Source organism: Notamacropus eugenii, chromosome 1 (genome assembly GCF_028372415.1).
Source record: "Notamacropus eugenii isolate mMacEug1 chromosome 1, mMacEug1.pri_v2, whole genome shotgun sequence".
NCBI lineage: Eukaryota > Metazoa > Chordata > Mammalia > Diprotodontia > Macropodidae > Notamacropus > Notamacropus eugenii.
Genome location: NC_092872.1, coordinates 652,120,274 through 652,136,207, shown reverse-complemented (window position 1 = coordinate 652,136,207; position 15,934 = coordinate 652,120,274). Strand labels below are relative to the sequence as shown.

General features: G+C 36.3%; 1 protein-coding gene across 2 annotated transcripts in view; it reads left to right on the top strand.

Moving 5' to 3' along the window:
- CIMIP6 (ciliary microtubule inner protein 6) overlaps positions 1 to 7,757 on the top strand; it is a 59,151-nt gene extending 51,394 nt beyond the window's left edge. For both annotated transcript variants that reach the window (XM_072635568.1, XM_072635567.1), the window contains exons 4-5: positions 5,254 to 5,351; positions 6,193 to 7,757. In XM_072635568.1, the coding sequence (XP_072491669.1) occupies positions 5,254 to 5,351; positions 6,193 to 6,543 (449 nt within the window). In that variant the 3' untranslated portion in view covers positions 6,544 to 7,757. The remainder of the gene's footprint in view (positions 1 to 5,253; positions 5,352 to 6,192) is intronic.
- The last annotated feature ends 8,177 nt before the right edge of the window (positions 7,758 to 15,934 follow it).

Here is a 15,934-nt window from a genome sequence, read left to right as displayed (position 1 = left end):
CTTTTTTTCTTTTTGTTTTGTGTTTCCCCAGATTAGCCCTGGGGCTAGCTTGTTAAGTGTGGGGGAGGAATGGTCTGGTCAAAGGATATCTCCTCAGCTGAGCTACAGCAAAGGCAAGCTCAGCACTTGGTGATTTTAGCTGCTCTATTGTCTTCCTGTTTCCCCTGGAGCGCTTAGACACACCTGGGATGTAGTGTGAGTTTCCACCTCCCTGAGGCTCCTCACCATCCAGTTTGGCTCCACCACAGTAAGAGGAATATTCTTTTTCAATTTTTGTAGCCTCAGGGGCTACAAGACTGTTTGCCTCTTCTGTTGATCCCACTGATCCAAGATTTTTCTGGGGAAATATTTTATGGTTCTTTTGAGGTCAGTAAGGGGAAGGGGAGAGAATATTTACCAATCACTCCACCATTTGGACTCCTGGAAGTTCAAGTAGGTGACTTACAGATATTTAGTCTGCAGGCTGAAATACTCAGGAGAGGCTGCTGCTGATACCTGGAGCTCAGTGGCTGTCACTCGCTTGGCTCCCACTGGTCTTCCACCCTGGGCTGCCACTCTGCCATTCTGTCATGCTGCCACTGCCTTGATAATTTCTTGAAAGATGATGTGTAGGCTCTTTTTTGATCATGATTTTCATGTTGTCCCCTAACTTTAAATTGTCTCTCCTAGATCTATTTTCCAGGTCAGTTATTTTTCCAATGAGATATTTCACAGTGTCTTCTACTTTTTCATTCTTTTGGTTTTGTTTTGTAATTTCTTAGTTTCTCATAAAGTCATTAGCTTCTGTCTTCTCCATTCAAATTTTTAAAGAATTATTTTCTTCAGTGAGCTTTTGAACTCCCTTTTCCATTTGACTAATTCTGCTTTTCAAAGCATTCTTCTCTTCATTGGCTTTTTCGGCCTCTTTTGCCATTTGGGTTAGTCTAATTTTAAGGGTGTTATTTTCTTTAGCATTTTTGGAGTCTCCTTTAGCAAGCTGTTGACTTGCTTTTCATTATTTTCTTGCCTTGCTCTCATTTCTCTTCCCAATTTTTCCTCCATCTCTCTTACTTGATTTTCCAAAATCTTTTTTGAACTCTTTCATAACCTGAGACCATTGCATATTTTGGAGGCTTTGGATGTAGAAGCCTTGACTTTTATGTCTTCCTCTGATGGTATATTTTGTTCTTCTGCATTCAAAAGATGGAAGAGATTACCTGTTCACCAAGAAAATAATCTTCTATAGTCTTATTTTTTCCCCTTTTTGGGGCATTTTCCCAGCCAGTTAGTTGACTTTTGAGTCTTTTGTCAAGTGGAGGGTTTATTCTAGGGACCTGTAAGTTCTCATTGCTTCCAAGGTGACACAATCAAAGAAGAGGAATTTACTCCTCTCCTGGCCTATGTTCTGGTCTGTGAGCAGGATTCCCACTCCAGAGCCTCTACCAGCTCCACCACACCAGTGCTCCTCCTCAACCCAGGACTGCCAAATCCGCCACTTAAATTACCCAGGGCCTTTAGGCTGAGGGCTCCAAAAGTGGACGCTGCTGCTGCAGTGGCTGCCACCACCCTGCAACCAGGGCTAGGGACAGACCCTGCTCCCTTCTCACCCAGGTGAAAGAGCTTTCTCACTGACCTTTAAAGCTGTCTTTGGCATTTGTGGGTTGAGAAATCTGGGAACCACAGCTGCTTCCTGCAATCCCATGCCCTGAAACCTGCTCCAGTCCTGTCCATGCCATGCCATGCAACCAAGGCTGTGCTGTGCTCTGCTCTGAGCCCAGTGCAATAGACCTTTCCTGTTGGCCTTCCAGGCTCTCTTGGGCTGGAAATCTCTTTCACTCTGTTGTTTTGTGACTCTGCTGCTCTAGAATTTGTTTAAAGTAATTTTTTACAGGTATTTTATGAGCTATGGGGGTAGAACTAGAGTAGGTCCAACCTTCTACTCTGCCATCTTGGCTCTGCCCCCCAAGTTTGAAATCTTTATGGGACATTTAGTTCAAAATATCTAGGAGGCAATTAATGATGTGGTATTGGACTTAAGGAGAAAGACTAGAGCTGGATATGTAGATTTTTGCAGTCTTCCTCAAAGAGGTTAAAATTATACTCATGTTAAGCTAATTTACAAATACCTGAAGATAGAAGGAAAGGGAAAGGGAAAGGACAAAGGGAACTTAATGTAGAATTCCAGACAATAGCAAGGAGAGATTTTAAAAAAGGTTTTCTTAAAGGAGCAATGCAAAGAAATAGAAGAAAAGAAGAGAAGGGGAAAGACAAGAGAATTTGGAATGTGATATTCCAGAAGGTAAAGGATCTAGGATTAAAACATAGAATCACCTACCTAGCAATACTCAGTATTGTCCTTTAGGGAGTAAAATTGATAGCCAATTGAAATAGAGGACTTCTAAGCATTTCTGATGAAAAGACCAGAGCTGAATCAAATATTTTACTTTCAAATACAAGGATTGAGAGAAGCATAAAAAGATAAATAGGAAAGAGAAATCATAATGGATTCAATAAGGTTAAACTGTTTGCATTCCTCCAGGAGAAAGTGATATTTTTAACTCCTAAAAAGCTTTCTCATTATTAGGGCAGTTAAAAGGCATATACATCAATAGAAGGCATGGGTGTAAGTTTAAAATGATGGGATGACTTATCTTTTAAAAGTAAAATTAAATGAGGAAAGGGAATGCCCTGGGAGAAGGGGAAAGGGAGAGGTAGAATGAAGTAAATTATCTGACATAAAAGAGGTACAAAAGAGATTTTATATTGGACTGGAAAATGGGGAAGTTATGGGGAACATGTGAACCTTACTCTTATTGAAACTGACTCGAAGAGGGAATAACACTCACACTCAGTTGATTGTAGAAACCTATCTTACCATATAGGAAAGTAGGTGGAGGAGAGAATAGAGAAGGGGAAGGGGGGTTGGATAGAAGGGAGATGGATTGGGGAAGATAAAAGTCAGAAGCAAAACAGTTTTCAGACACATAAAGAGAGAGAGAGAAAGAGAGAAAGCGAGGGAGAGAGAGAGAGAGAGAAGGATAAATAGGGAAATAGGATGGTTTCTCTGATAAAGACCTCCTTTCTCAAATATATAGCAAACTGAATCAAATTTATAGATGAGCCATTCCTCAACAGATAAATGGTCAAAGAATATGAACAGGTACTTTTCAAAGCTATCTATAGTCATATGAAAAAATGCTCTAAATCGCCATTAATTAGAGAATTGCAAATTAAAACAATTCTGAACTACTACCCCACACCTATTAGGTTAGCTAATATGATAGAAAAGGAGAATGACAAATGTTGAAGGGGATGTGGGAAAATTAAGACATCAATGCACTGTTGGTGAAGTTGTGTACTGATTCAGCCATTCTATAGAATAATTTGGAACAAATTGTAGAACAGTTTATAGCCCAAAGGGGTATAAAACCATGCATACCCCATACAAGCAATACCACTACTAGATCTGTATCCCAAAGAGATAAAAAATAGAAAGGAAAAGGACCTATATCTACAAAAACATTTATATCGATTCTTTTTGTGGTGGCAAATCATTGGAAATTGAGGGGATGTCCATCAATTGGGGAATGACTGAACAAGTTGTTGTAGATGATTGTGATGGCATACTAATGGCTGTAAGAAATGATGAGTGGAATGCTTTCAGAAAAACCTGGAAAAACTTACATGAACTGCTACAAAGTGAAATGAACAGAAGCAGCAGAACATTGAATATAGTAACAGCAATATTATATGATAATCACCTGTGAATAACGTAGCTATTTTTAGCCATACAATGAACCCAGACAATTTGGAAGGACTTATGATGAAAAATGCTATCCATCTCCAGAGAAAGAATTGATGGAGTCTGAATGCAGATTGAAGCATGTTTTTTCTTGACTTTGTTTTTTTGTTGTTGTTGTTTTGAGTTTTCTTTCGCAGCATTGCTTACATAGAAGTGTGTTTTACCTTCATGTCAAATTTCTTGCCTTATCAGTAGGGGGGAGAGAGGGAAGGAATGGGGGAAAGTGAAAGAATTTGGAACTCTAAATTAGGGAGGGAAAGAATATTAAAATTGTTTTTACAGGTAACTGGAGGAAAATAAATTATTAAATTTAATTTTAAAAAATTATCTTTGTCATGAGAGTATCTAGCAGAAAGTAGTCAATAGTGTAAAATGCTACAGTGGGTGAAGATGAATAAGTATTGAGAAAGTCCTGTTGAGATATTTGGTAATTAAGAGATCATTATTGATTTTGGAAAAGGCAGTTTCAGTTGAGTGATTAATGCTTCAAGCCAGACTGTGGAAGGCTCAAATAAAAGTGAAGCAATTTTTTTAGGAATTTAGCTAAGAAAGAGATTAGGATCAGAGAGCTAAAGCTGAGTGACCTCAGGAGCCATCTTATCCAACTTTTCCATATTCTAGATAAGGAAACTAATGCTCTATGAAAATTGTGGCTTACCCAAAGCTACACAAGTAGTAACAGGATTTAAAACCAAGTCCTTTGATTATGAAGTCAATGCTCTTTCCCTAGTACCATGCTGGTGTGAATGTGCATGCTTTTTCTAACATTTACATAATGAATAAATGAATGAATGAAAAGATAGTTTTCATGTGCTTACTATGGTGTGAAGCACTGTTCTAAGTAAGGTTGAGGCTAGGTTGTGATGAGATTCAGTGTCAAAGAGAGAAGTTAGTATGTGATCCTGTGCTAAGGCACTAGGAATACAAATACAAGCAAGCAAGATAGTCTCTGACATCAAGGATTTCACATCCACAAGGGGGTAGCATATGTGGCATGGTTTGAAAATGTCCAAGAAATAATGAGGTTCCCTGGTACTGGGTGAAATTAAGAGTCCAGGGTGGGGAGGTGGGGGTGGAGTGGGAAGGACGCAGAGCCTGCATTCCAGTGGAAAGGGAATGAGGAGGAGGACAGAGTGTAGGTGGCATGGTTTAGAAATGGCCTGGAAATATCTGTGTTTCAACATCAATCATTGAAGTCATTGTTGAATTAGTATTAGTTATTAAGAATATTTAGCAATCCTACATTGCTTATTTTGAAATTCCAGTTGGTTTTTTCCATATGCGAGTGATAAGGAATTTATTGCATCTCAAAAATGTATGCATTAGGTTAATAAAACATGATTTACATATAGATGCAGCTTAATTTTATTAATATTTTTAATGAAAGCAGGTATGTTACGTTTTTAAGGTGTAATATCTTATTGTACAATTGTTAATGCCCATCTAATTTCATGAAAATGCTTTTTTCTTAGTTCCATTAGCAATTTCAGACACATTACCAGTAATTGAAAAAAAAATTACACATCATTTTCCTTTTATACGTCAGTTCAGAAAAAGTTTGCCACCAAAGGTAAGACAGAATTTAGAAATAATTATTTAGGAATATTTAGATTCAGTAAATAAATGTAGAATGTTTTACTTAGAGTTGCAATATACTCTTAAAATCTAATATTAAAAACTGTCATATTTTTAGAAATGATCTTTAGTTTGAAAATTGAAACTTCTAAGTTTTTAACTAATAATATATAATTCTCTAGCAATGAATTTATAATTTTTATAAATTACATTTTTAATGATTTTTATAAATTACTCATTGTTCATTTAAATCATTCTTATAAGGTAAGGTTTTATATATTTCAATGTACTTTATATATATTAGCATGAAGTTCCTTTTTGTTGAATATTCATTTGTCACACTTTTCCCCAACTGTAGATGTTCATTTTGCATTTCATTGTAATAACTTTTTGTGTCAAACTAATAGTCATTTGGGATACAATCATAAATTTTTTGGCTCATAAAAATCAGTGGTTGAAAAATCATATCCATAGCAACCCATGCAGATAGAAATTAAATCTGATATAACTTGCCCTGTATATAGGGAAAACATATGCAAGTTATACAATCCTAAAGACAGAGCAGTTATGAACCATAGAAAACAAGATGCATTTTCTCTGACTTGTTTTTTTCTCTGTTTTTCTTTCATGCTCTCATTTCATCAATAAAAATTCTGACAGGCCAACCATTATTCCTTTGCCTTTTGGTATTAGAGCCTAGGCTGATAGCCAGCAGAGGCAGAAAAACAAATGGATGCACTGCCAACACTTGAGCTAATAAATGAACTCAGTTCACAGTTGCATCTGCTAACTGCTTATGTGCCCCTGCTTAACATCAACCTTGTTTCCCTTTCCAGCGCCATGGAGCTTTTCTGCAGACAGATATAAAACAAGTAAGAAGGCCAATAGTTCCTAGGAGAACAGAAGTATTCCACAGTGCACACTTACCAGTACAGTCAAAGACAGAGAAAGGAAACTCAATGACAAGTACAGAGACCTCACCTAGTCTCTGCCAACACCGTTCCCAAAGGTCACCAATTTCTGAGTATCATTTATCGGAAACAGACATCAAAGAAGCAAGCAAAGCATACCTCCCAGCTCCTGGCAAGGAACGAAAGAGTGCACGCATTTCTAGGACAGCTGAAGTGAACTTTATGCTTCCTACCAGAGAGGAGGCTTTCTATCCACCAATGAAACAGAGTTTTTGAAAAATCAACAGTTAAGTTTCCCACAACAAATAACACAGTCTCTGATACTCTCATTAGTCCCTGAAATGGAAAGAATCTAGATTCACTATACTGACAACTGTTTGCTTTTCTGGTAGCAATAACCAAAAATACAAGCTGACTCCAGCTTATTTTTAGAGAGAATGTGGTACTCCTTCAACTAAAAAAACAACAGCACTCTACGTTATTTTCTGAAAAACCTATGCTTCAAGGATGGTAGAGGAATTTGATTGCTGTTTCCATAAACCCCTTTGTTTATATTTTGAGATCAGACATTAATACAATACTACTGAACTTAGAACACCTAGCTTAGTGATAATGACAAAAATCTTTTAACTTCTCCAGATCTTTCTTGCCTTTAGAAACAGGATAAGAATATTATACTATTCCTCTCACCTCTGAGAACTGTGGGGAAAGCACTTTGTAAACTATAAAGTTTGTAACTTTATAAACTATATAAAACTGTAAAGTGAAATATAAAACTATATAAATATGAGCTGATTATTATCTATTTTAATATTAGAAATGATAATGAAATATCCACTGTTCACCTCCAGATAGAGAACTCATGTACTTAGTACAAATTGAAGTATATTTTTTCTTTTTTTTTTTTAACATGGCAAATGCAAGAATTTATTTTGTAACTTGTACCAGGTATTGTTTTATTCTTGTCTTCTCAATGGGTGGGAGAAGTGGAAGACAATTCAAAACTGAAAATAAAATAAAATTGAAATTGCATAAAGGAAAATGTTTTGTTAAAAGAGAATACCATGTCAATCCTTCAATCTTATGGCTACCGTGTGATAAAACTAAAAATTAACAAGAGAATCACCCATCATAAAAAGAAGAATCCATAACATACAAAATCATGTCATTTTTATTTTTTAAAAGCTGGTTGCTTTGAATCCATCATTTTATAGTTTTAAACTCTAACATCCTCTTTTAGTAGTATTTATTATTACCTTAAAGATAAAAATAGTTTCACCCAATGCTTTAGCATACCAGATTTACCTCAAGCCCCAACCAATACAGTTCATCATTTGCAAAATATGTCAAAAGGCAATTTCAGTAATGTAAGCAGTTTGTAATACAGAAATTGTGGTTTTTTTCATTTGCCTAATGATATTGCTCTAGAAAATATAATGTTAAAAATGAACTCCTGTCCATAAATTTCTAATAAATCCATTGGAGCCATATTTACATTTCTTTTGTCAGCTTTGTTTAGTTATTTGTTTGGAGGTCACTATAATTCATTACAATCACTATCACCTGACATTAAGAACTAATATTCTTAAATTTAATAATTACTTGTGAATTGTACATAGTGTATAGAGACCTTAGGGTTCTCAGTAAGGCTCTACCTAATTTCATTTAAGGGGCAGCTAGGTGGCACAATGGGCCTAGAATCAGGAAGACCTGAGTTCCAGTCTGGTGTCAGACACTTAGCTGTCTGACCCTGGGCATGTCACTTATCCCTATTTTACCTCACTTTTCTCACTTGTAATACGAGCTGAGAAGGAAATGGCAGACTGTTCCAGTATCTTTGCCAAGAATACACCAAAAAGGGATCAGGAAGAGTCGGACCCAACTTAAAATGACTAAACAATGACAACCATCTCTCTTAAATATTCAAAGAATAATAGCTTTCAACAAGTTAGAGGATATTGAGAAAACTAACAAAAATGATATTTTTAGGCACATACATCAAAGAGATAAACTATAACAAATTATTTCCCTTAATAACCTGTAAGATCTTTAATAAAAGAATTTGTCCCAGTATCTCCCCCACTTCCTAGTAACACCCATAGTACATATTCTAAAAACATTTGTTGAATGAATGGTACAATTATAAGCAAATTCCCAATTAACGGATATGATAATGGCCTCTAGTCCTAGCATTACTTCACATATCTTTGTACCCTTCAAAACATTTTCACAATACTTATTTCCATTTATCCTCTCAAACATTGCTATTAAACAGGATAAGTTTTAACATTCCTATTTTATTAAAAAGTAAATAGATTCAGGGAGTTAAAGAACTTTCCTAAACTCATACAATGAGGTTATAGAAGAAGCAGGACTAGAACCCAGTTCTCCTGATATCTAGTCCATGGGAATGGTTCAAAAAGAAAATTTGTAAGGATAATTACTCATATTTATGCATACTCTAGTAATTTTGAATCCCCCTCAGTTCATTCTCCTCCCCACCCTCTATTTTCCTACTCTAAAGCTACCCTCCAATTTCACCATTCTCAAACCCTTACTTCTCTCCCAAGCCATCATTCATACCCTAGATATAATCTCCTCCCCTCGCCATTTTGAGCTCCTGGTGAACCAGTTCAACTCTGCACTTTCCTTCTTCTTTCAAATCCCTTTCTGCATTATCCTATCACCAATCTTTCCCTGGCAAAGCTCAACTGAGGATTACTTCTAACATTCACTACCACTTCTGTCATGTTAAATGAAGCTGGAGAAAATCATGAAACCATGTTGACTAGATACTCTAGAAATTTATGTTACATAATCTCAACTAGACCCTCATTGCAGCAAGACAATCCTTTTATATATCCCGAATTGACTCAAAAGACACCATCTTTCATCTCAGGCCATCTTCACTGGCTATCCTCCTTGCTTGGAATTTTCTCTCTCCTCATCTCTACCTCCTGGCTTTCTTCAAATACCAACTAAAATCCTGCTTTCTACAAAAAGCCATTCCTCATTCTCAATGCTAGTCCCTTCTATCTGGAACAGCTAGGTGGAACAGTGGAGAGAGCACCAGTGCAGGAGTCAGGAGGACCTGAATTCAGATCTCACCTCAGACACTTGACACTATCTGTGTGACCTTAGGCAAGTCTCTTAACCCCAATTGCCTCATCCTGATGAATATCTGGTCACTGGATTCAGATGGCTCTGGAGAAGAAGTGAGGCTGGTGACCTGCACAGCCCTCCCTCACTCAAAACGAAGTCAAGTGCAAGTCATGTCATCATTTCTCTGATGGTAGGGTCTTCTTTGGCAATTAAGCATGAACACACACACACACACACACACACACACACAAGCCCTTCTATCTACTGATTATCTCCAGTATTTTCTGTATATATCTTGTTTGCATATGGTTGTTTCACTGTTATCTCTACCATTGAACTGTGAGCTCCTTTGAGAGCAAGGATTCTTACTGGCGCTTCTTTGTATCCCCAGAATTTAATATAGGGCCTGGCACATAGTAAGCACTAATAAATGCATATTGACTTGACATGACTAAAGCAATACTTTGTTAGGATTGTTTGTGTAACCCAAAACTCAGTATCTCCTGAGGCAATGGACTCACAAGGATTAGAACCAGGCCTGGAGGTTTGACTCCGAAGGGCAGTTTTTTTCTCTTTCATTCATGTACCCTCCCTAGGGTTTTACTCTGAGGAAATATCCAAAATAAAACTTACATATTACTGATTTCTTATTTTCCCAAAGATGTCAGATTTCCCACCTATCCAGTAACTTTCCCCCTTGGGGTAAACCTGCTTTGTAGATCTGATGAACAATGTCCTCAGGTTGAAGCTACACTGTCTGAGTGAGTACCTTATGGTGATAACAGAAAACTGGCAGGAAAGGATAACTTCCATTCGAATTAACTACAGAATATATAAAATGTCTGGGAGTAAACATTAAGAAACATTCATTTAAGTCAGGGTTAGCCAACTTAGGGTCTCTTTCCCACATTTCCATCCTCATTGTCATCATCATAAAAATGATAAACTTAACCTAGGAAGGTGGAATCCTGGTGATGCTTTGTGAAGGAGATAATGATCAAATGAAAAAAAATGAGGGACACTGAAGAAATCAATATATTCTTCATGACAAATGTTTAAATCTATTGGGAAACTAAGAAAAAAGGACAATAAGTAGTTCTGTTCTTGTAATAACATTAGCTTTTTAAAAACACCTTATAAACTTGCTTTTTAAGTGTCTTTTCTGCATACTTCCTGTGATTATGTAAAAGAGATTTATTGAACTCTTGAGCTTTGAGTCTCCTCTGGATTGTATGATTTTCCTACATAACATATTTCTTGCTTCTAGTACATTTATGGACCGAAAGTAATCAGAGACTCTATAAATTGCTGCCAAATTTCCCTATATTTGCTAAATATATACCTGATCCATATATTAAATAAAACTATGTAAACTGAATTAAAAGTGAAGTATTTCTAAATTGCAGTCCCTATGATGGTAAAGGCTATTTTAAAGCAAATAGTTGCTCCATGCTTTCCATCAACCCAGTACAATAGCGAAAGTCTAATGTCATATATGTACTAATAAAAAAAGCACATAATAAAATAACTCCATCTTCAAGTAACCAAGAAAAAATTTTATAACTGAAAACAATATATTAAAATCTGTGAATTCTTATTTTTTTCTTAGTAAGCTTAGTAGCTTAATAGGAGATGAATTTCCAGATTATGAATGGAAAATATAATGAAAAAGCCTTTATTAAGTCCTTACAATTTGCAAGACACTATGCTAAGTGCTGAAGATACAAATGGTAAAGCAAGACAATACCTAGGGGGAGAAAATACAGAAAGGACAGTGTGCAACAGGACCAATGGAAAGGATCAGTGGTCCTTAGGGTGAAGCGGCAAGATAGCTGGTAATGTATCTTTAGTGTCATTATTTGCGATGCTGAACCATTTGTCAGTGCCAAGAACTTTGAAGACAAAAATTTTCTTTCCTGTATCTTTAATTGTTGTGACTGTTAAAAAGACAGGCACTCCAACACCTAGAAAAGGAGCTCCAAGATCAAGTCTCCACAAGAGTTGATCCCCCTGAAAAATAGCTGAGGGGGCCAAGCTCTAAGTAAGGCCAGTGGGATGCTGCTATTCCTGGGACTATAGGGAAAATACATGTCCTTTATCATGAAGACCTCAAAGCAAATTATGATCACAAGTATGTTGCATTGTTAGAAGTTTCTGATACATGACTGATTAATGACTAATTTGTATATGGCATTTTCAATTTGTTACATTAATCAAACTAATCAAAAAAGGATCTATTATATATAAAGTCCCTCACGGATCACATGCCAGTGCACCTATGAATTCATTCCCTCCAGTGAAGCAGATTGCCACCCTTCCTTACATGCCCATCCTGTGAAACTTGTCTAAGTCTTCCCAAAAGCTAATCATAGGAGATCTACTCAAAGTGCTAAGAGTCTGTTCTTTTGACATTGTGAGGATACCAGTAAAGGACTGGGTTTTTTCATTGATTATTTTTTGCTCTCACTTTGTCACTGATGTGTCTTCCTTTTTCACCATATGTTTCTTTGATGTCATCCTTTATGCTACTTCTTATATGAAATTCCTTGCTTTATCATATGTTATAATCATGGAGATTCTAAAAAGTATAAAGCACAATTCCCATCCTCAAAGATTTTACAATGCAGTTGGGAAGACAGACATACACATAAAAACAATGAGTAAAATTTAAAATTGAAGTAGAGGGGTAGAATACAGAAATGTGAATTCATGTTATAGAGAATTCTCATTGTCTATAATTTACAAGATTAAGAAGAAGTTGCGCCTAACCTTTTGAGTTTAAGTGATTTATCCGTGGTCATGAAGCTGGAACACCAATACGATACCCGTAGCAGCTGCTATAAATATTCATATGTATTTCCAGGGTAGAATCACAAAATATAATAAACTCTCTTCCTCAAAGGCAAAATCAAAAATTTATTTAGGACATCACTATTAGGATAGCAAGAGGTAAGATTTAGTAAAGTACTCATCACCAGTCCAGAGAGCCCCAACCTCTTAAGCATTCTTTCTGTAGTTCCCACAAACAAGTTCCCCTAGGCAAAATTCCTCCCTCCACATGCTCACACTCACTCCTCTCTCTCCAACATTCTATTTCAATTAACATTCTGTTGGGCAAGCTCCTCCCACAATAGCCTCCATATGACTCAGGCTCCACGTCACTCAGGGTGTATCACAGCTATGATCTGGGCCAGAGCTCAAAGCAGGTCACTCAATGGACAGGGGACATCTTCCTTATCCATTAACATTACAGAAGCTAATATGTATGAGAAACAAGACTTAAACCAGTCTTTCTGACCTCCATACAAACCATCATTTCTTTATACCACACTCTTTCAACTAATAATATATGGCATTATATGATAAATGAGTATTACCAATGGGAATTGTAAGAGTGCATAGAATATTATAGCTAGGAAGAATTTTTGAGATAATTTGATAGGCAATCATTTAAAAGACGAAAACAAGATAGGGGTGAGTGACTTGGCCAAGGTCACACAAGCATGTTCACACAATTGAGCTGGATTAGGACACTGTATAGAGAGACTATACGATCTTCTTTTTTCTTTCTAGGTACAATTTTGGGGCCATGATATTGTCAAGTCATTCAGTCAACATGCATTTATTAAGCTCTTACTATGTGCTAAGGGCTGGGAACACAAATAGAGGCAAAAAGAAAGGCTGTCCCTGCCCTCAAAGAGCTTACATTCAAACAACACATAAAAGGAAGCTAAAAAAGAGATAAAGCAGAGAAAGTGCCTAGCACAGGGGTATGATGGAGAAGCCTGTAGTAGTCCAGTCCAGTGGGACCTGAAGAGATGGTTGTTCTGAGTGCCCTCCTTAAATGAAGGTTCTGGGAAGAACCTTCCAATCAGAGGGAGGAGCCCCAAGTACAAAGGGTACTTCAAAGGTAAATAAAAATCTAGGCACTAAGAAACTGACCCATTCCAGTTAACACCAAAGTGATCATTTATTTAAGAATGAATCCAAAAACTAACTATAGGGCAGAACTTTTTCATTATGGAAAAAGAGGGATGAAACCTAGTTAAAGTTCCACTTCCATCAAAAATAATTATAGTAAAGTTACTCTGTTCTAGGACTGTCACTTTAACTCTGTAGAAGTTTTCATTTCTAAAATTAAATTTTGAAGTGGTAAAGTCTGGATGAAAAATGCTAAAATTTTAAAAGAAAAATAAATGGGCTAGCATGACAAGACAGGAACATTATAAATGCTGGAGAAGATGTGGGAACATCGGAACACTAATGCATTGTTGGGGGAGTTGTGAAATGACTCAACCTTTGTGGAGAGTATTTGGAACTAAGCCCAAAGGGCTATAAAAATGTGCATACCCTTTGACCCAGCAATACCACTTCCAAGGCTGTATCTCAAAGAGATCATAAAAATGTGAAAAGGACCCACATGCATTTATAGCAGTTATTTTTGTGGTGACCAAGAACTGGAAACTGAGGGGATACCTATCAATTAGGGAATGGCTGAACAAGTTGTGATATATGAAGGTAAAGCAATACTATTGTGCTGTAAGAAATAAGCAGGCTGATTTCAGAAAAACCTGGAAAGACTTACATGAACTGATGCTGAGTGAAGTGAGCAGAGCCAAGAGAACGTTTTACATAGTAAGAGCCACATTGTGTGATGACTGACTTTGACAGACTTAGTTCTTCTCAGCAATGCAAGGACCTAAAACAATTCCAAAAGACTCTCAATGGAAAATGCCATCCACAACCAGAGAAAGAAATATGGAGTCTGAATGCAGATCAAAGCATACTATTTGTTCTTTTTTTTGTTTTGCTTTGTCTTTCTCATGTTTTCTCCCATTTGTTCTAATTCTTCTATACAATTTGACTAACGTGAAAATATGTTTAATAAGAATGTATATGTAGAGTCTGTATCAGATTGCATGCTATCTTGGGGAGGGGGAGGGAAGGGAGGCAGAGAAAATTTAAAACTTACGGAGGTGAATTAATTAATTAATTTATAATTGATAAATTAATATAATTAATATATAAATATAATTATATTATTATTTATTAAATTGTTATTTATATAATTATATATATTAATTACATAAATATAATTAATTAATTTATAAAAAGAAATAAAATGATTGATTGATTTGACCACAGGGAATTTCAGATTTGCTTTTGGTTTTGTGATTTCATTGGTTTAGGGAGCTTTAGGTAAGAAAGCCTCACCTAGTAACACAAATTAGCAACTGTTCTGCAGCTCATGTTTTCAGAGAGCTTCATTTTCACTTCTCTTTATTTGGAGAGGGTGCTAAAAGGTGACTAGTATCGTGTAGGTAACTTGGTAATGGTAATGATGAGGCAATGTCACTTGCACTCAAAACCATCAATACCTGGTTCAACACCCACTTCCAACATTTGGTAAAGAGAGTTTCCTTATCCAAAAGTCTTATACCAATAAAAAAAAAAAATAGGTTTAGTCCCTCTCCTTGATGTCAATGAAAGCACCAGTGTAGACTATTGAGTAGAAAGTCCAGCTCACTATTGATGAATTCAAAGAGTTGAAGACTCTTATGAGTTCCACAGCTCTTTAATCCCTTCTTCTCTCTAATCTGCTGACAGCTTTATGTAAAAATAGATATCAGAAGAAGGAAGGTGAGATGGGGTAGAATTTTCTGCTTCTTCCTGCCTACATTAGAAGCACAGAGGATTTCAGGAACTCAGGCTAATATGCTCAATGGCAATCAAACTGTGCCTTTGATCTAGTATTACCCTTACTAGACCTGTATCCCCAAAAAGATCATAAAAATGCGAAAAGGACCCATATGTACAAAAAAAATTTATATCAGCTCTTTTTGTAGTGGCAAAGAATTTGAAATGCCCACCAAATGGGAAATGGCTGAATAAGTTGTGGTATATGAATGTGATGGAATACTATTGTGCTATAAGAAATGATAAGTGGAATAATTTCAGAAAAACCTGGAAAGACTTAATGTGAACTGATGCTGAATGAAGTAAGCAGAACCAGGAGAACACTGTACATAGAAACAGCAACATTATGTGATGATCAATTGTAACTGACTTGGCTCTTCTCAGCAATACAATGCTCTAAGACAATTCCAAATCACTCCTGATGGAAAAAGTTATCCACATCCAGAGAAAGAACTATGGAGTTTGAATGCAGATTGAAGCATACTATTTTCACTTTTTTGGGGTTGTGTGTGTGTATGGTTTTTCCCTTTTGTTCTGTTTCGTCTTTCACAACATGAGGGGTGGAAATATGTTTAATATAATTGCACATGTATAACCTATGTCATATTGCTTACTGTCTTAGGGAGCATGGAAGAGAGAGAGGGAAGGAGAAAAATTCGAAACTCAAAATGGTGTAAAAAATGAATGTTTTGAAAACTATCTTTACATGTAATTGGGAAAAAAATAAAATATTGTTTAAAAAAAAAAAAGAAACTCAGGGCCATTCCTGTGCTTGAACCTTGGAAGAAATCTTTGATTTTCAGAAAGATTCCCAACTCTGCAGAATATGAACTGAGATAGAAACTTGAATTCAATTCAACTCACCAAG